This window comes from Amphiura filiformis, chromosome 17 (genome assembly GCF_039555335.1).
Source record: "Amphiura filiformis chromosome 17, Afil_fr2py, whole genome shotgun sequence".
Taxonomy (NCBI): domain Eukaryota; kingdom Metazoa; phylum Echinodermata; class Ophiuroidea; order Amphilepidida; family Amphiuridae; genus Amphiura; species Amphiura filiformis.
The window spans coordinates 12,799,250-12,823,126 of NC_092644.1; the positions used below are offsets into that span (position 1 = coordinate 12,799,250).

At 38.9% G+C, this 23,877-nt stretch overlaps 2 protein-coding genes across 2 annotated transcripts; both read left to right on the plus strand.

Moving 5' to 3' along the window:
* Nucleotides 1-1,498: 1,498 nt before the first annotated feature.
* On the plus strand, nt 1,499-18,303 carry LOC140136977 (uncharacterized). The gene is made up of 4 exons (XM_072158640.1): nt 1,499-1,945; nt 2,367-2,537; nt 14,893-15,028; nt 17,382-18,303. The coding sequence occupies exons 1-4, from the start codon at nt 1,499-1,501 to the stop codon at nt 18,227-18,229; spliced, it is 1,602 nt and encodes a 533-aa protein (XP_072014741.1). The 3' UTR covers nt 18,230-18,303.
* LOC140136945 (uncharacterized) lies at nt 18,255-22,704 on the plus strand. Its single transcript, XM_072158599.1, has 2 exons — nt 18,255-20,215; nt 21,362-22,704. Exons 1-2 carry the CDS (start codon nt 18,324-18,326, stop codon nt 21,426-21,428), a joined length of 1,959 nt encoding a protein of 652 aa, XP_072014700.1. The 5' UTR covers nt 18,255-18,323; the 3' UTR covers nt 21,429-22,704.
* Nucleotides 22,705-23,877: the final 1,173 nt, after the last annotated feature.

Here is a 23,877-nt window from a genome sequence, read left to right on the forward strand (position 1 = left end):
GGCTTCTCCAAAGGCGTTCCAGTTTCCAGAAAGCTGCCCAGGCTAGTGCTTTTCTTCTTTTTAGGTCTCCAACACTAGAGTCCATCTTGGATCCCAAATACTTGAAGTCTGTGACATGGTTGATGGTACTACCATAGACTTCAAGTGCTGGTTGGGCGTTACAGTTTGCAGTCATATATTCTGTCTTAGGTGCGCTGATGACAAGGCCTAGATCTGCTGCTGCAGTTGCAGTCCTAGTAAGCTGTGACTGGGCCCGGTCTATGGAAGATTCCAGCAGGGCAATATCATCAGCAAAATCCAGGTCATTCAGCATCTTGGCAGGATACCTGCTTGACCGACGTGGGTAGGTAACAATTCCAGAAGTTGATTTCATCAGAAGGTAGTCTACCAGGATAATGAACAGGAATGGTGCCAACACATCACCCTGAAGCACTCCAGTTGTTACTTGGAAAGGCTCTGAGATACTGCCATCTACCATAACGGCACTATTGGAGTCTTTGTAGAGCACCTGGGTGGCATAGACCACAACCTTTGGTATTCCAAAGGTTGTGGTCCAAAAATATAAAACGTTTTAATAACATTCCAAAAACATTTTTGAAAACTTGGTACAAATCATTCTAAACAGAATGTTATTTTGGGGTTGAAAAATGTTTGCCCAAAATATTTACAATAACGTTTTTAAAATATTTTCACGACCTTTATATAACCCGACATTTAAATGTTATTAAAACGTTTTGTAAAAAACATTTTAAGAACATTTCTGTGTTTGCTGGGTGCAAATATTTTAACATATTTAACATAATGTTATAAAGTGTTGACAAAATATTTGGCCAAAAATGTTTGCAAAAATAGTTTACAATGACATTTCGAAAACATTTAAAAAATATTGTTGTAGTGTGTTTTCATACAAAACGTTTTAAAAGATTTCATGACCTTTATATAACCCGACATTTTAATGTTATTAAAACGTTTTTACCTAAACCCAAACCCAAAATATAACTTATTTAAAACGTTTTAAAAACGTTTTTGTGTTTGCTGGGTAGTCATTCAAGAAAGACTCTTGGATGCGGCCGAAAGCTGCTGATGGTTATATTGGCCTTTGACCTCAATTCCAACTCCACACTCCCAGATATATCTTTTTGAAGGAATTCTTGGCTGGTGTATGTACTTAAAAAGCAACGTGAATATTTAAATCATCTGTGTTTACCACTCATCTTACAATGGAGCTTGCTGATGAGGTTACAATAAACTTATGCTAAAGAACAAGTTTTACTGATTACGATTTCACAGATTCCGTGTTATCCCTTCTTGAGTGTGCCTGGGAATTAGCATACTTCAGGATTGTTAGGTATAAATCAGAAGTTTAAAACTTGTTGTTTGTTTGTATTTTTTCTTTCCACATATCTGCACCAGAGCACTAACTTCATGCATTAACAGCAACTACATTTGTGTACATTTTCATTTGACAGTTGATACCAAGCCCAAGCCATGACCAAGCATGGATAACTTCGTACGATGTCATGAAGCTGTCGGGGAAGCTGTCCAGCTGGTCTGCTCGGAAATCCTTCCAAGCCTCCAGAAGGTTCTCGAAGACTGGCATGAAAGACGTCTACGGAACTTGAATACGTGTACCCAGTCATGTCCAAACAATGGAAAACCAACCCAAAAGAAGGGATTCTGTCAGAGTTGTGTAGCTTGGAGAAAAGCGATAGAGCAGGCTTATTTCCCACAATCCAACACCGTCTCAATGAAGTGGAATAACGTTGACCCGACGTTATTCTGTAAGGATCCGATGGAGGTCGCTAAAATTTTCGTACTTAGGCTACCACAAGGTCAACTATACGACAGTTTATATGACTTTGATGCTGCAAGTTTACTTATGTTTGCAATGCACTTTGCACCATATCATCAAGGGAACCAAGCCTTCTATGATCAACTCCAAAAGGTATGGAAATATTAAACAAAAGACACTTTGCGGTGCTCAAGCAATAACAATATAGACGCCGACTCCGCTCTCACACCGGCTGCATCCGCCTGTTCACTCCGAGATCTCACAAAAAGGCGGGTGATTCTTCCTTTGCTGTCGGTGCTCCTCGCATTTGGAATAACGTGCCTATGGAGATCTGTGTTCAAGCGTATCTTGAAAACATTTTTATTCCCATGTTGATTTTTTTTGCTCACTTTTTCTCTTTGTGCTTTGATTTGTATTTTCTTGCTGTTATATGTTTTTCATTGTAAAGCGCTGTGTTCTTTGTAGAGCGCTTATAAATGCTTGTATAGTATAGAATAGAATAGAATAGAATAGAATAGAATAGAATAGAATGTATATTGGTTAATTGGTACTATTAATGCCTTCAAATTTACAGGTTTTTAAGGTACGGACTGAGCTTTGCCATCTAAACATCAAGAAAAACATGGAATTAGACGATACTGTCACCGCAAGGTACTTTGCTGACATCCACGACCTCATTCCTTGTTTATCTCCTAGGTATTTCACGCAAGATATAGTGGATCGGATACAACTCGATATAACACAGGTAGGCCTACGTGTGGAATATCCTTTTTGTGCTTGGTTGTTATTATTATATACGCTTTTGGTAACAGAAATTTCGAAGAAGTTTTACGGTTGCTTTAAGGGGGTACTACACCCCTGGCCAATGTGCCTAGCGCATTGGTGGTAAGTAAGATCTGTATATTAGCTTATATTATAGGGGCAAGGACTACAACTACTGCACTGAAAATTCATCAAATCAAGGCAAGTAGTTATTGATCAAATATTGGTTTCCCTCATTTTTGACTGTAACTCCACAACTGTTGTCTGTGCTGAAATAAAATTTCCAATGCAGTAGTTGTAGTCCTTGCCCTTATAATATACATATCTTACTTGTCACCAATGCGCTATAATTTTTGAGCAAAATGCAAAAATAGGCACAAAATTGGGCAGGGGTGTAGTACCCCCTTAAACGACGAGTAGTATATCTGTTTCTTCTTAGTTAAAACCATATTGTAACATTTACTGAGGAGGACGCCCTCAATATTTTTTTAAATTCTGGTTTTTACACGATTGTATTGTATTTTAGTAAGCAAAGATACCCTGCAAAAATTACGACTTTATGTGCCGTAGTTTTGTCAAAATCCGAGATTTTGAATAAACCGTCTTAATAAGACGGTTTATTATAGTCGAACACTCTCCATAAAGGCGCTGGAACTGACAATAGCGATATTAACACAGAATAGCAACACTGACTGCTAATATGCAATTATCAATGTGAGGCTTTGAAATTAGCGCAATTATGATAAGAATTTGTTGAAATTAGCGCAATTATCAACCATCTTTTGAAATTAGCGCAATTATGAATTAAACGTTGCAATTATGAAACTTTCAAAATGCTCCATGAAAATAGCGCAATTATGATAATAACTTTTCCAAATTAGCGCAATTATCAACCCCATTTTGAAATTAGCGCAATTTTGAACTAAACAATTGCATATAAATTGTACACACACACATTGAAAAAATTTGTACATGACAAAAATAGGCCTACACACCAAGTAACCGCGTAAATATTCATCAACGACTTTGCAATGGAACAAAATGGAAGGGGCCAAACATAGGGGCAACTATTTTTGAAACGCCATTTACCAATTTTAGCCCTCCCACCACGCCGACGGCCTCATCATTATTGCAGACCACGACGACGAGCTACGACGGCTTATCCGAAAAAAAGACTACAACATAAACTATAAAACACGACAAAACACACATGTCATGTCCAGCATCGTCTGTTATTATTAAATAAACATAGCGCCCCCACTCTACAAAATGGTGACAGTCCCGTTTAATCACATGATTCATCACATGATCGTAAACAAACAATCATGATAATCGGAACCTTTCACATGCAGCTCCACGATGAGTAAACAAACAAAAACATACAAGAATGTAACGGAAGCCTAATGTATTCAAAGCAGGTAACTTCGTTTGTTTTCATTGACATTGCAGTTAATAACACACATTCCTTACTGTAGTGTTACCCTTACAAGTGTCTATCACGCGAATCAAAAGATAGCCTGTCTTATTAATATTATAATGCACTTTCAGTTTCCCACACGTTCGAATGGGAATTGCATTGCGAACTTTCCCAATGTTTGGTAACCGTATTTCCTGCAATAACGGAGAACTTGAAAAATATCAGCTAAAATCTTCCTTTTCGTGAACCCATCCATAGATATTTTATAAAAGGAACATCTTAGAAGACCGTTGTGTGTTGTGTAGTGCAGTTTTTATAACATTTTCTACGTATTTGAGTGTTTTTTACCTGATGTCGTCATAAAGCAAGAGGAGAAGAGATCACAGGTGCAGAATTCAGCAACCCTGCGCATAGCGTTAGGAGACCATTTGGAGGAGTGGCACCTATTCTGGGATATTATTAAACCAACCAGTGGATCCATTTGATGTTGTTCTTCATGTGTAGTGTTGTAATATCACCTCAGCGTTTGGAAAAGTGATTTTGGTGGAATTTTGTGCAGTAGTAAGTGTGGAATAGTTGTGTGTATTCAAGGTGCAGAAACAGCGGGAAACCAACTCAAGCGGAACGAGACGACGACATTGGAGCTGACGACCAACCGGAGAGGCAGTAAACACGCTAAGTGGAAACTTTTAATGTACCAAATGATACTTTTTACCAGTGTTATGATGTTTTAGTGATGAACATTTTCTTGGTGTTTTTTACTTACAAAACTTTTATCAAAAAACATGAATGCAGCATGCAGACTTAGTTTTGATGTTAACGTCAGTACCAGTACAGTGTAGTTACCGTGTTAGTCAGTGCAAATATTCTAGTCAGCATTTAAGATTGCTAGTAGCAGAAGACAGGAGTAAGCAGATTAGCAGAACAACGATTGTGGAAATTTGTGGTGCAATTTATGTTGGAAGTAGTTGCAAATCATCCTTGTTTGATGTTTACGTCTAGTGCAACATTAGTGAACTTGTGCAACCAGTGAGTACAGTGTAAAATTGTGTAACAGTGCAAATATTTTAATCAACATTATAGAGACCTTGCTAGCAGAAGACAGGAGTAGCAGAACGCCGATCAAGAGTGTTACCACAAGAAAGTGATTTGGTGGAGTTTTGTGCAATAGTACGTGTGATAGTTGCGTGTTTTTAAGGAGCAGAAATGACGGGAATCTAACACAAGTGAAACAAGACGACGTCATTGGAGCTGACGACCAACTGGAGAAGCAGTAAACACGCTAAGTGGAAACTTTTAATGTATCATTGATACTTTTTACCAGTGTTTTGATGTTTTAGTGATGAAAATATTTCTTGGTGTCTCTTCTACTTACGAAACTTTTACCAAAACGGAAACCAGATTTAATTTTGATGTTATACGTCTCGTGCAACATATTATTGGTGGAACTGTCAACTTATATTTTTGACAGGGGCGTAGCCAGACCTCTTTGCCAGGGTGGGCAAGGCTCCAAAATTTCCCCCAAGTTAATAAATAAATAGAGCGAAGCGACAACTGGCGTGGGGTCCAGGGGCCCGCTTTAGGGCCCTTGGTGGGGGTCCAGGGGGCGAAGCCCCCGGAAGCTCATGGGTTTTGGGCATTTTTATACCATGAGGAGAAGCCTCCTTACATACATTTGTAACGTTTTTATGTAAAAATTTTGCCATGTAAAAATGTAAAATTTTGATTTTAGAATTATCTGAACTGAAAAGGCCCGCTTTAGGGTCCCTGGTGGGGGTCCAGGGGGCGAAGCCCCCGGAAGCCCCTTGGGTTTTGGGCATTTTTATACCATGAGGAGAAGCCTCCTTGCATACATTTGTAACGTTTTTATGTGAAAATTTTGCCATGTAAAAAATTATCTGAAAGGAAACAAAAGTGAATTTACAATGTAAGAACAATACAATAAAACAATATTATTGATATTCTTGAGTTGATTTAACAAGTTGTTACATTCACTATTACATTCACTTAAATTATTTCCCCCTTCTCCCCTTCGTTCTCTTTCCTTCTTCTTTACATTCTTCAATTTCTTCCCCTTTCTCTCATTCCTTCCCCCTTCCATTAAATTACTTTCCAATTACTTCCCCTTTATGTTCCAAGGTTTCCATTCTTTCTTTTTCCGTCTTCTTCATATTCTTCAATTTCTTCCCCTTTGTCTAATTCCTTCCCCTTACATTACACTCACTTAAATTACTTCCCCTCAAATCACTTCCTAAAATTCCCTGTCCTTTTTCATATTTTTCAATTTCTTCCCCTTTCTTACACTCCTTCCCCCTGTGCATTGCCATGCTTCCCCACAATAAACATGCAAGTCTTTTTTCCCCTCTTTTCTTCCCCTTTCCTATTCCTTCCCTCATCCCTCTTAGGCTTCCCTTTTGTTTTTTCATTTCCCTCTTTGACATTGCTTTTCCTTCCCTCTTGACCCTTTCTTTCCCCATTCCCACTTCCTTTTCTTCTTCCTTTCCTTCTTTCTTTTTTTTTTCTTTTTCTTTTCTCTTCTTTCCTTTCTTTTCCCTTCTTATTCCCCTTCTTTTCTTTTTTCTTCCCTTTCCTTTCTCTTTTTTCCCCTTCTCGCTCCAAAATTTCCCCCAGATTTTTCCAGGGTGGGCGAGCCGCCCACCCTGCCCACCCCTAGCTACGCCACTGATTTTTGATGTTTATGTATCATGCAACTTCAGTGAATTCGTGAAACCAGTACCCGTACAGTGTAGTAACATCGTGATTCAGTGCAAATATTATAAGTCAATATAGCGATACCGCCAGCAGAAGTCAGAAGCAGCAGAACGCCATTCAGGAGTACAGAGTAGTTATTGTGATACAGTACAATTTATGTGTGAAGTGTGCAATCTATGTTCTCAAATCTACAAAAATTTATAGCAGCAGAAGAAGCAGATTTTACAAGAACAATATTTATTGATGTTTACGTTTGTGCAACACTTGTGAACTTGTGAACCAATACAGTGTAGTTATCGTGTTACAGTGCAAATATAGGTGTGCAATTTATGTTTTCAAAAATTAGAGCATCAGAAGCAGTTTTACAAAAACAATATTTATTGATATTTACATGTGTGCAACACTGGTGAATTTGTGCACCCAGTACCAGTTCAGTGTGGTTATTGTGACCCAGTGCAAATATTTAAGTCAACATTATAGAGACATTGCTAGCAGCAGAAACCAGGAGCAGCAGAACGACATTTGTGGAATCTTGTTGGTGCAATTTGTGAAGTGTGAAATTTATGTTTTCAAAAAACCCATATCATGCATCAGAAGCAGATTTACAAAAACAATATTTATTGATGTTTTATGTGTGTGCAACACTAGTGAATTTGTGCAACCAGTACCAGTTCAGTGTAGTTATTGTGACCCAGTGCAAATATTTAAGTCAACATTATAGAGACATTGCTAGCAGCAGAAACCAGGAGCAGCAGAACGACATTTGTGGAACTTTGTTGGTGCAATTTGTGAAGTGTGCAATTTATGTTTTCAAAAAACTCATAATATTTATAACGTCAGAAGCAGATACAAAAACAATACAATTTGATCAAGTTTACGCTTGCAGTGCAACATTTGTGAATTTGTGCAACCAGTTAGTACCAGTACAGTGTATTTATTTGTGTAACAGTGCAAAGAGAGCTTGCTAGTAGCAGAAGACAGGAGTAGGAGATCGACGATTGTGGAAATTTGTTGGTGCAATTTATGTTGAAAGTACATGCAATTGATGTTTTGTGTAACCACCACCAGTACAGTGTACATATAGTTAGCTTATTGTGAGATAGTGCTATCATCGATTCAAATAAACAGTGTACCATATCTAAGTTATCATCAGTAGCAAGAGCAGTTACAGAAGTTGTGTAATTGGGATATTTGCGTATCAGCAACGTATATCATATCAGTGAGTCAGTGGTGTTCATGTACAAACCTCATCGCAAAGGAAAGTGAGGACGACTCTTCGCAGCAGAGGACAAGAACAGAGGCGAGCTCAGCAGAAAGTGAGGAAGTATTGTGCTCCATTGGTGAACTGGTACAGGCAGTGAGCTTTGTGTTTTTTGTAGTGCATCCAGTGCACTGAACACGTTTCAGAAGGTGTACATTGTAGTAGACCATCAGCCAGAGGGTAGTGAAATCTTCCCACAAAATTCTGTGGAAAAGATCGGAGTACATGTATGGTGGTTTGCAGATAGTAATACCAGAAGAAGAGGAGGTGAGTGAGTAGTGTTTTTGTAGTGCATTCAGTGCACTGAACACATTTCAGAAGGTGTTCATTGTAGCAGACCATCAGCCAGAGGGTAGTGAAATCTTCCCGCAAAATTCTGTGGAAAAGATCAGTGTATGGTGGTTTGCAGATAGTCATACCAGAAGAAGAGGAGGTGAGTGAGTAGTGGATCTTGTGCATGTAACCCTTGGAGAGTGGTACAGTACTGCACTCAGTAGAAAGTAGTGCATTAAGGCCGTGCATTGAGTAGAAGTGAATTGTAGAGGTTACAGAGCTGTATTTGGGGTAAGACTTAATTCAGCGGCAGTACAACATCTACAGCAGAGCAAGTATTGCAGTGCTTTGGTTTCTTGTGTGGTGAGTATAGCGACTCTATATGAATCACAGCAGACAGTTATCAACAACCGTGGATAGCTTGTACTTGGAAACTCAGTTTAAGGACAATGGGGACACAGTCTCTTTATGGTGACCAGTATTGTGGAGTGTGTGAAAGAAGATTGACAAAAACAAAAATTCAGTGCCAGGATTGTAAACAATGGCAGCATATCAAGTGTGCGGGCATTTCGCTTCACGATTTTCGTCAGATGTCAGCAAACGAAATGGATTGGTATTGTACAGACTGTATGGCACCATGCACCATGTGTGCGAACCCAGTGTTGAACGGACAGAAAGCTCTTGAATGTGACAAATGTATGGGATGGACACATGCCCATTGTGGTGATGTGCACGAGGATGATTACAACAAGATAGAGTTGGAACAGGAAATACAGTGGATGTGCCCAGCATGCGATATTGTCAACTTTTCACTGTCAGATTTGGACAGCACAAAATCAACAACCTCAGAAGCAGAAGAAGTTACAGAGCAGAGGAAGAAAAAGGTGAAGCCAGTGTTGAGAAACAGTTTGAAATTAATATCAATTAATTACCAGAGCATTAACAACAAGAAGGCAGACCTTGAAGTATTAATACACCAGACAAGTCCAGACCTAATAGCAGGCAACGAAACATGGTTGGACCCCAGTATCCCCGACTCGGAGATCACACCAGAAGGTTACCATGTCCATCGTAAAGACAGAAAAGGTGATCCTCATGGAGGAGTACTCCTATTCTACCGTAGTGACCTGAATGTCAACAGAAGAGCGGAGTTGGAGGATCAGGTGAAATTTTATGGTGTCAACTAGATATAACAAGCAGGCGGCCTCTACTGATTGGGACGGTGTACAAAAGAGATCACAGTGACATCGAGACAGTAGAAAAATTAGAGAACTCGCTGCAAAAAATCAATGCCAAGTCCAAGATCAGTGACATTATCATAACAGGAGACTTCAACCAGCCGAACATATGTTGGGAAGGCCCAAATGTCATCGCAAACCACATTTATTCAAAGGCAACAGCAGAAAAGCTTCTTGGCATTATACAAGATAATGGCCTAGAACAGTTCGTAGATAAACCAACCAGAGGAGACAACATTCTGGACCTGGTGCTAACCAATAATACAAGTATCATCAATGAGGTATCAGTGGAAGTTGGTTTAGGTGACCATCATAGAGTGGATGTCCAACTAAACCTGATAGTCAAGAGAAAGGAGCACCATCTCGATTGGTATATCAGAGGAACAAAGCTGACCAAGATAAAATCAAGAAAGAACTCACAGACCTTCAACAAAAGTATGAGGAAAAGGCGGAAAATTCAGTTCAAGAAAAGTGGGACTACCTGGAGAGTGAACTTAAAAGAATAATGCAAGATCACATCCCCACCAAGAGGAGTAAAAACAGGAGGCAATTACCTTGGTTCAACAGAACCATGAGGAGACTTACAAGGAAAAAGCAGAGGCTTTATAATAAGGCGAAGATAACCCATAAAGACAGTGACTGGAAGGCCTACAGAGAGTGTTGTCATATGACAAGGAGAGCCTTAAACAAGGCCAGGCGTGATTTTATCAGAGACAAACTCACCAGTGACATGACGGATGACCCGAAAGCATTTTGGTCCTTCATAAACAAACTCAAGAAAGAGTCTGTGAGAATTGGCGATCTGAAAGATGGCAATAAGATCATAACAGATGACAGGGAAAAGGCAGAAGTTCTGAATAAACAGTTCACTGGAGTCTTTACCCAAGAAGACAAAACCAATATTCCTAGACTTGATGGCGAACCAACGCCCTCCATCGCACAGTTGATTATCACTGAAAATGGGGTACTCAAGCAACTGCAGGAGCTGAAAGACAACAAAGCACCGGGCCCAGATGGGTTATGCCCTGGTCTCTGAAGATGGTAGCAGTAGAGTTAACACCAATGCTGACAGACGTATTTCAGACCTCAATCAATGAAGGCTTTGTACCAAGGCAGTGGAGAGAGGCCAACGTGTGTGGGATTTATAAAAAGGTCCGAAGACTGAGGCGAGCAACTACCGACCGGTATCTCTGACCAGTGTGGTATGCAAGGTGCTTGAGCACATAGTCCACTCTCATGTGATGAAACATCTAGAACACCATGAAGTCCTGGTTGACAACCAACATGGATTTAGGTCAAAGCACTCCACCGAGACTCAACTGATCCTAACAATAGATGACATAGCCAAGAGCCTGGAAAAAGGTGAAACCATCCATATGGCAATACTGGACTTTGCCAAAGCTTTTGACAAAGTGCCTCATGAGAGATTGTTAGGAAAGCTAGAGCACTACGGAATACGGGGTTCCATCTTGCAGTGGATCAGACACTTTCTAACTGAACGCACTCAGAAAGTAGTGTGCAATGGTGCTGAGTCAAGACCAAAGAGAGTTACATCCAGTGTACCACAAGGCACGGTCACAGGCCCACTACAGTTCCTCATATATATCAACGATCTACCAAGCAAATTACACAACAAAGCTCGTCTGTTTGCGGACGATTGTGTGGTATATGCATCTGGAAATACAGAAGAGGAGCTTGCAACTTTGCAGGCAGATCTCAAACTCCTTGAAGAATGGCAGAACAACTGGGCCATGGAATTCAATGCATCCAAGTGCTACATCATGAAGTTCACAAACAGAAAGCAACCTCCAGACCTGAGCTACAAATTCTGTAACCAACAACTTGAGGAAGTACAATCAAATCCGTATCTGGGAGTGGAGTTTGACAATAAACTCAGTTGGGATGTACACATAGACAAGACAGTCAGCAAGGCAAACAGAGTGCTAGGAGTACTAAGGAGGAACTTGTGGTTTTGTCCCCTAGCAGTAAAGGAAACAGCGTACAAAACACTTGTTAGACCCATCCTTGAATATGGTACCTGTGCATGGGATCCATTCAAAAAGAAACATGTCAATCGGGTCGAGGGAGTGCAGAGAAAGGCAGCCAGATTCTGCAAAGGTGACTTCAAACAAAAGAGTAGCGTGACTCAGATGTTGAAGGACTTGGAATGGGAGTCCCTGGAAGTCAGAAGGCAGAAAGCAAGAATGACTATGACGTACAAGACCATCAACGGGCTAGTCGGAATTAAGGCAGAACAACACTTCCAAAAGGCTGAGACCACAGGGGTGGCAACACGGAACAGAAGTAGCACAAACCTTCATCAAATGTACCCAACAAAGGATGTGTATAAACACTCCTTTTTCCCAAGAGCATCATGGGAATGGAACAGTCTGGACTCAGAAACCAGGGAAGCCAAGTCATTAGACATCTTCAAAAGCAGAATGTACAAATTGGGAACCAAAGAAACTGAAGTTACCAAGACAAGCAAAGAAACCAAGGCAACTGAAGTAACAAGCAAAGAAGAAACCAAAGCAACTGAAGTAACCAAGACAAGTCAAACAGAAACCAAAGCTACTGAAGTAACTAAGACAAGCAAAAAAAACCAAAGCAACTGAAGTAACCAAAACAAGCAAAGAAGCCAAAGCAACTGAAGTAACAAGCAAAGAAGAAACCAAAGCAACTGAAGTAACCAAGACAAGCAAAGAAACCAAAGCAACTGAAGTAACAAGCAAAGAAGAAACCAAAGCAACTGAAGTAACCAAGACAAGCAAAGAAACCAAAGCAACTGAAGTAACAAGCAAAGAAGAAACCAAAGCAACTGAAGTAACCAAGACAAGCAAAGAAACCAAAGCAACTGAAGTAACAAACAAAGAAGAAACCAAAGAAACTGAAGTAACCAAGACAAACCAAACTGAAACCAAAGCATCCAAGAAAAGTGAAGACTCCGAAAACAGAACAAACATCTAGTAAGAATCGTGTATCTCTGACAGTCCAATTCCTCTGAAACCTTTGTAAAGTTGGCGAACATACAGCAATTAGTCTGAGTATGCCGACTCAACCGAAGAAGAAGAAGAAGAAGATGTGACAACTTAACGTGGAAAGTTCTATTCTATATTGTTTGGCAATATTGTATTTTGTCAATACAATAGTATGTTTAAACTTGTAACTTTGTGTTTTTGATCGGAAAGATCGGATATTTTTATTGCCGATTCAAAATTCTGGACCATCGCAAGGGTGCAGAACTGTTACGTCTAATGTTTACGCATTTCGATTCCGCTACGTGTTAGGTCAGACAGATACGCATTTTCGACTTTTGAAAATAGCGGAATAGCGCTATTATCACTTGAGTGGTGCGGTAATGTGAAAAATTCAAAATTGCGCAATTTTGTCTAAAGGCCATTTTTGAAAATAGTGAAATAGCGCTATTATCACTTGCGTGGTGGGGTAAAGTGAAAATTGCATAATTGCGCAATTTTGTATAATCGCCAGTTTTAAAAATAGCGTAATAGCGCTATTATCACTTGAGTGGTGGGGTAAAGTGAAAATTGCAAAATTGCGCAATTTTGTCTAAAGGCCATTTTTGAAAATAGCGAAATAGCGCTATTATCACTTGAGTGGTGGGGTAATAATTGCGCAATTTTGTCTAAAGGCCATTTTTGAAAATAGCGTAATAGCGCTATTATCACTTGAGTGGTGGGGTAAAGTGAAAATTGCATAATTGCGCAATTTTGTCTAAAGGCCATTTTTGAAAATAGCGAAATAGCGCTATTATCACTTGAGTGGTGGGGTAAAGTGAAAATTGCAAAATTGCGCAATTTTGTCTAAAGGCCATTTTGAAAATAGCGAAATAGCGCTATTATCACTTGAGTGGTGGGGTAATAATTGCGCAATTTTGTCTAAAGGCCATTTTTGAAAATAGCGTAATAGCGCTATTATCACTTGAGTGGTGGGGTAAAGTGAAAATTGCATAATTGCGCAATTTTGTCTAAAGGCCATTTTTGAAAATAGCGAAATAGCGCTATTATCACTTGAGTGGTGGGGTAAAGTGAAAATTGCAAAATTGCGCAATTTTGTCTAAAGGCCATTTTTGAAAATAGCGAAATAGCGCTATTATCACTTGAGTGGTGGGGTAAAGTGAAAATTGCAAAATTGCGCAATTTTGTCTAAAGGCCATTTTTGAAAATAGCGAAATAGCGCTATTATCACTTGAGTGGTGGGGTAAAGTGAAAATTGCATAATTGCGCAATTTTGTCTAAAGGCCATTTTTGAAAATAGCGAAATAGCGCTATCATCACTTGAGTGGTGGGGTAAAGTGAAAATTGCATAATTGCGCAATTTTGCCTAAAGGCCATTTTTGAAAATAGCGAAATAGCGCTATTATCACTTGAGTGGTGGGGTAAAGTGAAAATTGCATAATTGCGCAATTTTGTCTAAAGGCCATTTTGAAAATAGCGAAATAGCGCTATCATCACTTGAGTGGTGGGGTAAAGTGAAAATTGCATAATTGCGCAATTTTGTCTAAAGGCCATTTTTGAAAATAGCGAAATAGCGCTATCATCACTTGAGTGGTGGGGTAAAGTGAAAATTGCATAATTGCGCAATTTTGCCTAAAGGCCATTTTTGAAAATAGCGAAATAGCGCTATTATCACTTGAGTGGTGGGGTAAAGTGAAAATTGCATAATTGCGCAATTTTGTCTAAGAGCCATTTTCACCAAACTGATTTTCTTCTACACTGATAATAGCGAAATTAGCACTTTTGATAATAGCAGTGCTATTATCGCAATTATGTGTAGAAACGAATGACAAAATAGCGCAATTGCGTCTAGTATAAAAAAGAGCGCTAATATCGCTATTATCAGTTATAGCGCCTTTCTCTCGAACACGTATGCAATGATGTTGATCACACAGTGCGTACACGACGTGTGGACCTGGGACGGTCAACTACACACACACACATCAACGAATCATATCGCATTATGGGGTAAGTGGGTGGGTGAGGTTTAGGATTTAGATATTTTAGTGCTGAGCATGCTGAGATTTAGTATTAGGTTTAGAAATAAAATTGAGGTGGCATTTGTTATTCTCAAACCGAATGTGTAGGGTAGTATGGTTTTATGCTTCTTGTGTGTTGCAGCGAAAGTTGTCGAAAACAATTATGCTGTTTTTATCTGCCGCGAAAATGTATCGACAAAATGTAGACAACAGGGCCCCATCAATGCATTTTCATTCACATCGACAAACGTACGCAAAAAATGTCAAATTATAATATTTCTCTCCTGATAGAGGCATCGCCAAGATCAAACTGAGGTGAACTTGCAAACCCTTCACAAGATGAGATTTTACGCAGACCAATCCCTATCATGATAAGAGTGTTTGTCTAGCTGAATTATAGAGCATGTGTACTTACTTTAACACTTTTCCTAACTTATTCTGCAGATTCAGACATCGCCAGTAAATGCACATATGAAACAACAAGCACTAAGTCCTCTCAGCGAAGCTGCAAAAGAAATGGTGTTAGAACTAATTGACGAGAAGTTGAAGGTGCTAGAGGGCAACACAAAGGAAATTCCTGGTAAGTACTGGTACTGTATTTCCTTCAGATAATTCAAATAATCAGAAAGAAATTTGCCCAATTACTGTGCTTTTATAAAGAAGGTAACATATGAAATGGGTGACGGGCTGTCTGTCTGTCATACTTAGAGACACCCATTTCATTCACCTTGCTTTCATGCCCTGCGGGGCTCTTCTATATTGGAACTCCATTCGTTGTAAGTCTTTACTATCAAGCCAGCGACCAAAGCCCTGCCTTTATGTTTTTAAGGGGTGGGGTATGAACGTTTGGACAGTATTTATTGTGGGACATTAGAGCACATCAGACATATTGAATTGCATTCTGAATACGAAGAATGTCCTTCTGATATCAGATAATTTTGATTTTTTGAAATTCGCAATGTAATACACATTTTATGGCAAATGATTTAAAATTGTGATATTTTTGATATTTAACAGTACTCGAAATAAACTTTATAAATCTGATGATTTATACTTAAAGTGTATGTAGGTGGGATGAAAAGCCGACGATTAATTGAAAATTTTGACCTTTCGTATTGAAGATATGGATTTTTTCCCCAAAACACCAAAAAAAGGTAGGTCTCCCAGCTACATACACTTTAAGAATATGTCATAAGATTTATAAAATTTACTTCGAGGACTGTTATATATCAAAAATGTGAAAAATATCAAATTTTAATAATTTGTCATAAAATTTGTATTATATTGTGAATTTCAAAAAATGAAAATTATTTGATATCAGAAAGACATTCTTCGTATTCAGAATTCAATTCGATATGTCTGATGTGCTCTAATGTCCCACAAAAAATACTGTCGAAACGCTCAAAACGCTCATTCCAGATCCCTTAAGCCCCCAAAAATGTTTCTTTTACAATGTACAAACCTTGCATAACCTTAGAAGTTTATCATAATTTTAAAAACCTTGCGTAACCTTAAAATAAAAAAAACCCTGAAAAACAACAGATGATGATATTACTGAACTAAAATGATTCATATGGCCATTTTAAGACCAGTTGTAAAATGATTCATATGGTCATTTTAGTAAGGTGATAGGCGTTAAATGTCATCATAGCTGGGGTCATTTTGTGAAAGTCTTCAATATTCTACTTCAGCTCTCAATTACATGATATAACCACCCAACTTTGTCAGAAGAACCGCTAGTCCACTTCATAATAGGGTCAATGGACATCTGGGGGTTATTATGTGGCATTTTTTGAAAACCTTATAAATATATACTACTCCTACAGTAAATTTCGTGCAATGATCAACAAACTTGGTGATGAGAAGAACCACTTATCCATGATTAATATATGTTGTACCCAGCTATATGGGGTCAAATTTCAGACAAGGGTTGGTATAAGGGGCATTGTTTCCATTATTTGGAGTCATAGGTCATCCACATGTCATATAGTTGTTCAGAAAAGTCAGTGGATTTAAAGTAATATATTGTTTATGCCGGTTGAGATCAAAGGTCATACATGGTGCATTGGTTCAAAATTATTCATCCAGAGGTCAGCGGGTCAAATTATCCTCTACAGTTACCAAAATTAGTAAAAAAAGACCTATTTGAGAGTAATAAATTGGTCAAAAATCATGCAGATATTCGTGTTTCTTGAAACACAGCAACTCTAGTTATTATTATTCTGATTACATGACCCAGGAAACTGTTACATCTTTGTGAATCCCATAGACCTACCAAATCATGAAGAAGAATTCACATTGTTGAACGACTGATCCTCTTGGATAAAAATACTAAATCAGGCTAGCGGCACTCTGTACAAATTGCCTATACCGATTCCAAAGACAAAACCTGTGGCACAGTCGCATCCCCTGCTTGTACGTGTTTATCTAGGTCGACGTGACAAACAGTCAGGGTCAAAGAACAGCGCAATCTGTCTGCTGCCAAGATCCGTAATATATTTCTATTAGTCACCTTTTTGTACCGTTCCGCAGAGCGGCGTGACGTCTGCCCAACAACAACAATATGGGCATATTTTATTTTATTTATTTATTTGAACGGACGCTTTTAGGCCTATATCAGTGGCACAGGCCTTAATTGGCGGTGCGTTCATATAAAAGACAAAAAAACAAACATTTAAAACAACAACAACAATAACTCATAGGAAAATGAACCACATACATCCAATGACAGCGCCTTTTCGTAGCTACGTCACATTATAGCTCATTCATATCATTACATATTCAGAAACACCTTTTGGATTTGTGGCGTGATGAACAGACTCTTATACAGGTATCGAGCTCACGCTGAGCGACCGATGTAGCGCCTCTCTTAATTTAGTACTCTCAGACTAAATCAGATGACTATTTCTAATTTATTCTACAATTCGTTACAGGTGAAAATCAACCACCCAGTCTCGACATCGATGTATGTAAGCGTCAGCTTAAAGAACATTATCTACAAACTCTGTGCAAAATTCCAAAGCATCCGGGAGATTCTGAAACATATTTGGATATGGATGAAATTTATACCAATTTATCCATACACTACGAGATGGCTAAGCCTTGTGCGTCTATTAAAATACCCCTCAAATCCCACCACGAAATATTTACCAGACAGGTTAATGGTATTTTACCAAAGAGGATTTTGGTTCTCGGGAGAGGTGGTTCTGGAAAAAGTACCCTTCTGAAAAAGATTGCTTATGATTGGGCAATGCAGAATGTCGACTCTCCTCTGAAAGATATTCCTCTTCTCTTTGTCTTGAACATGAGATGGATGCAGTATACTTCGAATCTGGAAGAAGCCATTCTTCACCAGTTACTGCCAATAGACACCAAAATATCCAAGGAGTCTATAAGGTGTTTCTTGGAACAAAACCCTGATAGTGTCATGATCTTGTTGGATTCTTATGATGAGTTCAGTCGTGGAGAGATTCTTGGTAGCAATCAAACTGTTGGTGGTAATGTTGTTGATACTGTAGCAAATAGGTATGTGACCAGTTGTCGAGTTCTTGTTTCATCAAGGCACTGGAGAGCGTCTGATTTTTCTGTTCTCAATAACGTTTATGCCAAAATTGATGTAGGAGGTTTCTCTGAAAAACACGTGAGAGAATATGTCATGAAGACTTTTCAAGAATCCCCAGATTCCGGAGAAAGGCTGTGGGATTATATCAAAAACAATAACTTGATTCAGATAGCGTCGGTCCCACTCATGGCTCAGCTTTTTATGCCTCTTATGGAATGAAGCAAACGAAGAGGACATTCCAAACAAAATCGACGATCTATACACGGCAATTTTTCGTATATTGCACAACCACTTTCTTGCTAAACAACAGAACATGAAAATAGTGTCTCGACTTTCACTTGAGGAGGTGATTGCGCAACTAGGAGAATGTGCCTGTCTTGGTCTTTGGCCACCCCAAAATAGACTCGTGTTTCCGTACGAAGAGGTGACAGAACTTACATCGGCAGAATGCGTAGAGGACGGATGCAAAATTGGCATAATTTCCATTGAAAAAATGTCATCAACTTATAAATCTATTCCACGAAGTGAGGCTCACGAGCAGAAATCTGTCGTTTTCTTTCACAAATCCGCTCAAGAAAAGTGTGCCGGTAAATACTTGTCTCATTTAGCGGACACAAACACCGATGAATTCAAGAGAAAGCTTCAGATGTTAGATTCAGCTCAGAAATGTCTAAGTGTACAGATGGTGCTAAGATTTGCCTGTGGAAGTAGTCTCAAAGCAGCGAAACTTATTCTGGAGAAACTAGTTGAAATCATGAGACTTGAACTGATTGACGATGTTCTAGACTACTACGCAAACACACTGAGAGAACCAGACAAAGCTAAACTTGTTCAAGAATTCTTAGAAACATGTTTACTGTGTAACTACGAGAGCGGTTCGACTGGTCAGTTTAACAAACTATTGGCTGAATTGTTTCCAACAGGAAAACTGCAGTTTTTAGGGTTGTCACCATACACAAGCGAGGCTATTGCCCATTTCTTATCATGCCTTCAAGCTCAGACGGTTATAACAAAAATCAAAATTGTTCAAATACCAATACCTGGTATTTGCACGTGGTATGGCAAAACAACGGCAATAGTAGACGAAATTTCGGATACCGTTCAATGTAATGTAAACTTGATACCCACGAATAACGAGATTGAGCAAGTTTATAAGGAATATGTAGAAGGTATTCAAAATTCAAGTAATTTAGAGAATTTCACTAAAGTCGTTGGATCGGACGCTGCAAACGGACTCCGTTTGATTTGGCTATGGGAGTATTTCAAAACCTGGCATTCATCAGTGAGTCAAATAAATACCGATCCGGTACTAGATACAGTCAAGTACACAAGATTAGAAGAACTTGATTTGACCAATATCAAATTGAAGGATTCGGGACAGAAACTTCGAACTGTCATTGAACAAGGTCATCTGAACCATCTCACACAACTGAAACTTGCAGACACTGGATTGAGTAAAGAAGCGCTGAATGGCATCATGATGTGTCTACCGCAATGTATACCAAATCTTCATCTTCTAGATACATCATATAACGATGCTGAGGATAGCCAGGTTATTCTTAACTTGACAAAGTCATTACCTGATCTACATGATTTGAAGATGGATCACATGTGGGCACCAGCAAGCAACATGACAGCCCTGGCCCAAGCAATACCACAAATCGGCACCAATCTCACCGTATTACGTATGAAAGGTAATTACATGGATGATGATACTGGTAAGACACTAGTGAGTACACTGCCATACGCGCGTCGATTGAAGGTGTTGTGGATTGATGTCGATGGTATGAGTAAGAAGATACATAGGAAATTGGCGATGACGATGGGAAAACTCGTAGTATTAGAATGGCTGGAGATGTATAGAAGCCATTATGTAGATGACCTGGTGTTGTGCTTGGGAAAGGTAATCAAATCTCTCTCAAATCTACATACGATTACTCTATCATCATATGCTGATGACAACGCTGATGTGAGTAGCACTCAGTCACGTCTGTTGAGGTTTCTCGCGAGAATCAAGAAGTCCCAAAATACAGCTTGTGCAAGCACCATACCAACAATGAACAGGTCGTCGTGGCAGTCATTCATGTCCAGTCTGCAACCCATGGCAGCGCAGATGCAAAGACTCTATCTTATGGATTTCAATCTGCATGAAGCAGACCTACGGGATCTCCTGAACGTGTGTAGGAAACACAACATGAAACTTGGGTAAGATACAGATGAAAACATGAGTTTAAGATATTGCAGTTTCAAATATTTTATGGCTTATAACAAAATAATCAATCAAGGAATTTATACAGCGCCTTTGTAATGTTTATCAAAGCGTTTGTTACATATATTTCGCTACCACTAGGATATATCACGTCAGTTGGCAGCCATGTTCGGATACTAGTATATCATCCCATAATAAAACTGCGCAAAGTATTTTGACAACCCCCCTAACAGCTCCCCATTAACACCTGGGTGGAATGAGAAGCGAGATAAAGTGTCTTGTCCAAGGACACAACACGTTGGTAATGCCAGAGTTCGAACCCACAACCCAGTAATCTTTGGTCTAGTGCCCTAGGCCACCGATACTCAATATAATGATCATATTAAGAAAATGACATATTTTACTGATATTAAGTCGTTAACGACCACTCAGTAATGTTTCAAAAGTTTAATTATTCATGTCATATACAGGGTGTACCTGAAAGAACTGTATCGTCGGAAACGTAATTGTTTGGGTATTTTAACATTTTAACTAAGCAAAACAAATAACTAGTGTGGTTAAGGAATAAATAAGCTATAACATAACAAGAATTTTACGATACTCCCTCATTTTCAAACCATTCCACGGATTGAAATATCAATCGATGATCTGCATTCAAAATGCTAATCACTGCACATCATTTGCGCATGAGGCCTCAATTGTCATTGACAAATATTTGACTCCGCGAGCTCCGTGGAACGGACTGAAAATGAGGTAGTTTCGTAAAATTCTTATATCTCAAAAACGGAGCGGTCAATTGTCAAAATTCAAAAAGTATGTGATAGCAGATATATTGCTTAACCACATCAGTTATTTAGTTGTTTGGTTTATGCGTTAAAATACCCAAAAAATCAGTTTCCGACGATACAGTTCTTTCAGGGACACCCTGTATGCCAGTGTTTAATTACGGTAATAGTGAATAGACATTGTGTCTAACGGATGTATATTTCAGGAAAGGCTTCCTCAAAATTACATACATATTTATCGTGAAATATGATTATTTAATGTTTTACTTAATGCAATAGGTAAATTATTATTTTAAATGTACATTTTATGTACAATAATAATGCATGTTTATTTCATTTATTTTATATTCACTTTAGATATACGAGACGCAAATGGCCAGTTGGGATGGATATTCCACGAGATGTTGTGCTGCAACTTAGGTAATTTATGCAAATGAAGAACCCCTGATAAACGAGATCAGTGGAAGGAGAACTGACACGAAAGGTCAAATCAATGGGGAAACACAGCTTGATATTACCATTTTCACAGACATAATTTTTAGCAGCTGCTTGGGAATCCACCAGTCACCACCCAATATTAAAGGATGGGTTGATAGAGCAGGTGCATCGGGATTTTGACATACTACAGATGTCTTCGATCAGGACGACAATGAGGCAACAAAGCAAGTCACCAATAAAGGAAAAAGCGCAGGTGAAGATGAAATCCAACCAGAAGATCTAAAAAGTTGTAACCTTATTTTTGTAATAAGGCTTTGCTGTATGGTAGGAAACCCGAGCAGTGGTCAATTCTCAATATCGTCCCAGTCCCAACAAGCGGTGATCTCAGAGAGGGCCGGAACTACAGAAGAATCTGCTTATCATCCATATTGGCGCAGACATACCAGTACAACATATTACTACTCAACATAATTAGTTCTTTTCTGGCTCCTGTTTGATTGTTGAAGAGATAAACAACAGCAATCTGCAGGCAGCCCTAGTCTTCATCAACTTTAAAAAGGCATTTGTTATCATTCATCCTGGGGAAATGCTGGACATTTTCAGAGCATATGCAGTACCAGAGAAACCTGTGCGGCTATTGGAAACTCCTATAAGTATGATGAGAACAGTGTTGCCCACGTTACCACACCAGATGGAATTACTAACGACGTCATAATTCAGGCTGGATTACTGCAGGGGGACGCATTTGCACCATTTCTGTTCATAATGGTCCTCGACTATACTCTCAGGAAAGCACTAGATGGGAATGAATACGGATTCATCACGGAATAAATGCTAACCTCATCGTGACATCATCCAAGCAACAAAGTTCATTTCCCATTGAAAAAGCGTTATCCGACGGATCTGCAGTCGACCATTCAGATGTGGATATTAACTCCAATCGAAATGTATTATACTTCCGCATTTAGACTGTTTTAAAACTGTCAGTGATTGGACCTTTTTGCACCGGGCTCCGATATGTTATCATATGCTCTGAAAAGAGCCGTTCACTGATGACTGCCCCTTGTCAACAAAAAACCCAATCAGACCTCGCCTATCTGCTGATGCAACTGAATAGAGTTTGCAGCAAAGTAGGGTTGTTCTCTGTTGGCAAGGGTGAATTTTTCTCATTTTTTTGCATCGATCTCATGAAATATAGTAATTTGAGACCATTTATGGACATTCAGATAATTTGGTCAAAAAATGGCAAATTTTTAGACATTCGTTAGTTAGTCCATTTTTCTGCATTGATCACGTATCATGCCCGTGTGTCATAAGAGTAACATAATACCATTTTTGGACCTTTCCGATATGTTATCATATGTTCTCTTTACATTTCCACAACAAATACAGATGTATTCGTGGTGAAGTGGTATGAATCTCGCTTGTAGTACGGGAGGTACCGGGTTCAATACCTGGTAAGGCGGCTTAGGGTGCGAAAAAGAGCCGAAAATGCACCTCGTCAATCAGCATTAATTTGGTTCCTTTATTTTGTTTTAATGATTCCCCGAAGACATCGGCAAACTATTTTGAGAGTCAACGTTGGTGAAAAGTATCGTTGTTTTATAATTAGGTGTAGAGATAATCCGTAGTATCTATGTGTAAACATTCTTTGTGCTACATAACATTTTTTTAAATCTTGTTCTGTATGTAATAAAAAACGATTTTTAGACAACATACATAATTATTATAATATTGTCATCCCTAATTTCTCCAACCCCAATGTCAAAAAGAAATCTATGCCACTGTTAATGACGTATATTTTTGGTTTCTTTTTTAGGACATGAAGGGGGGATTAAAATTTTAGACCATAAAAGGGGATTTAAAAATCCACCCATTTTTAAGGGATCAAAATTTTTGATGTCCGAGGTTCCAACTACGGCCCCCCCCCCACCCCCACACACACACCACCACCTGACCACCACCACCAAAGTATTATTTTATGAACACTTCTTAAGCACAGACCCTAGAAGGGAGAGACTGTAAATATGAGTTTTAGGGATTTTAGTAGAATGTTGGGACTTTTGGGGAAAATTGAGGTGGCCACTGGGCTTATTTTACTTCTTTCATTCAGAGTAACATACATGCCAAGTATTGTTTTGGTAGGAAAAAGTAGTAGGTTTTTCCTGGGATGGACCTGCCTATATTATTTGGCAACAACCATAGGCCTATACACGATAATAGTGAACTTCATCAGTTATAGATACCAACTATTAGTGTTTACATAGTTAAGAACTTGGTAAATATTACAGGCTCAGTATTGACGATTGACTGACTTATGCCCAATCAAATTAATCGTACATTCTGTAGCACCAAAAAACGAACCCGTTCATTGGACAGTTATCAGTCGTTTGGTGGCTCTGAAAAGGGGACATTACACAATTTTGAGTGTTTTG

Excerpts from the sequence above, each read along its gene's own strand:
- LOC140136977 (XM_072158640.1), top strand. The coding sequence starts at position 1,499 with ATGGATAACTTCGTACGATGTCATGAAGCTGTCGGGGAAGCTGTCCAG. Across the intron at positions 2,538-14,892 it reads TACAACTCGATATAACACAG|ATTCAGACATCGCCAGTAAA; the intron begins GTAGGCCTACGT and ends CTTATTCTGCAG. Across the intron at positions 15,029-17,381 it reads CAACACAAAGGAAATTCCTG|GTGAAAATCAACCACCCAGT; the intron begins GTAAGTACTGGT and ends AATTCGTTACAG.
- LOC140136945 (XM_072158599.1), top strand. The coding sequence starts at position 18,324 with ATGAAAATAGTGTCTCGACTTTCACTTGAGGAGGTGATTGCGCAACTA. Across the intron at positions 20,216-21,361 it reads AAACACAACATGAAACTTGG|ATATACGAGACGCAAATGGC; the intron begins GTAAGATACAGA and ends TATTCACTTTAG.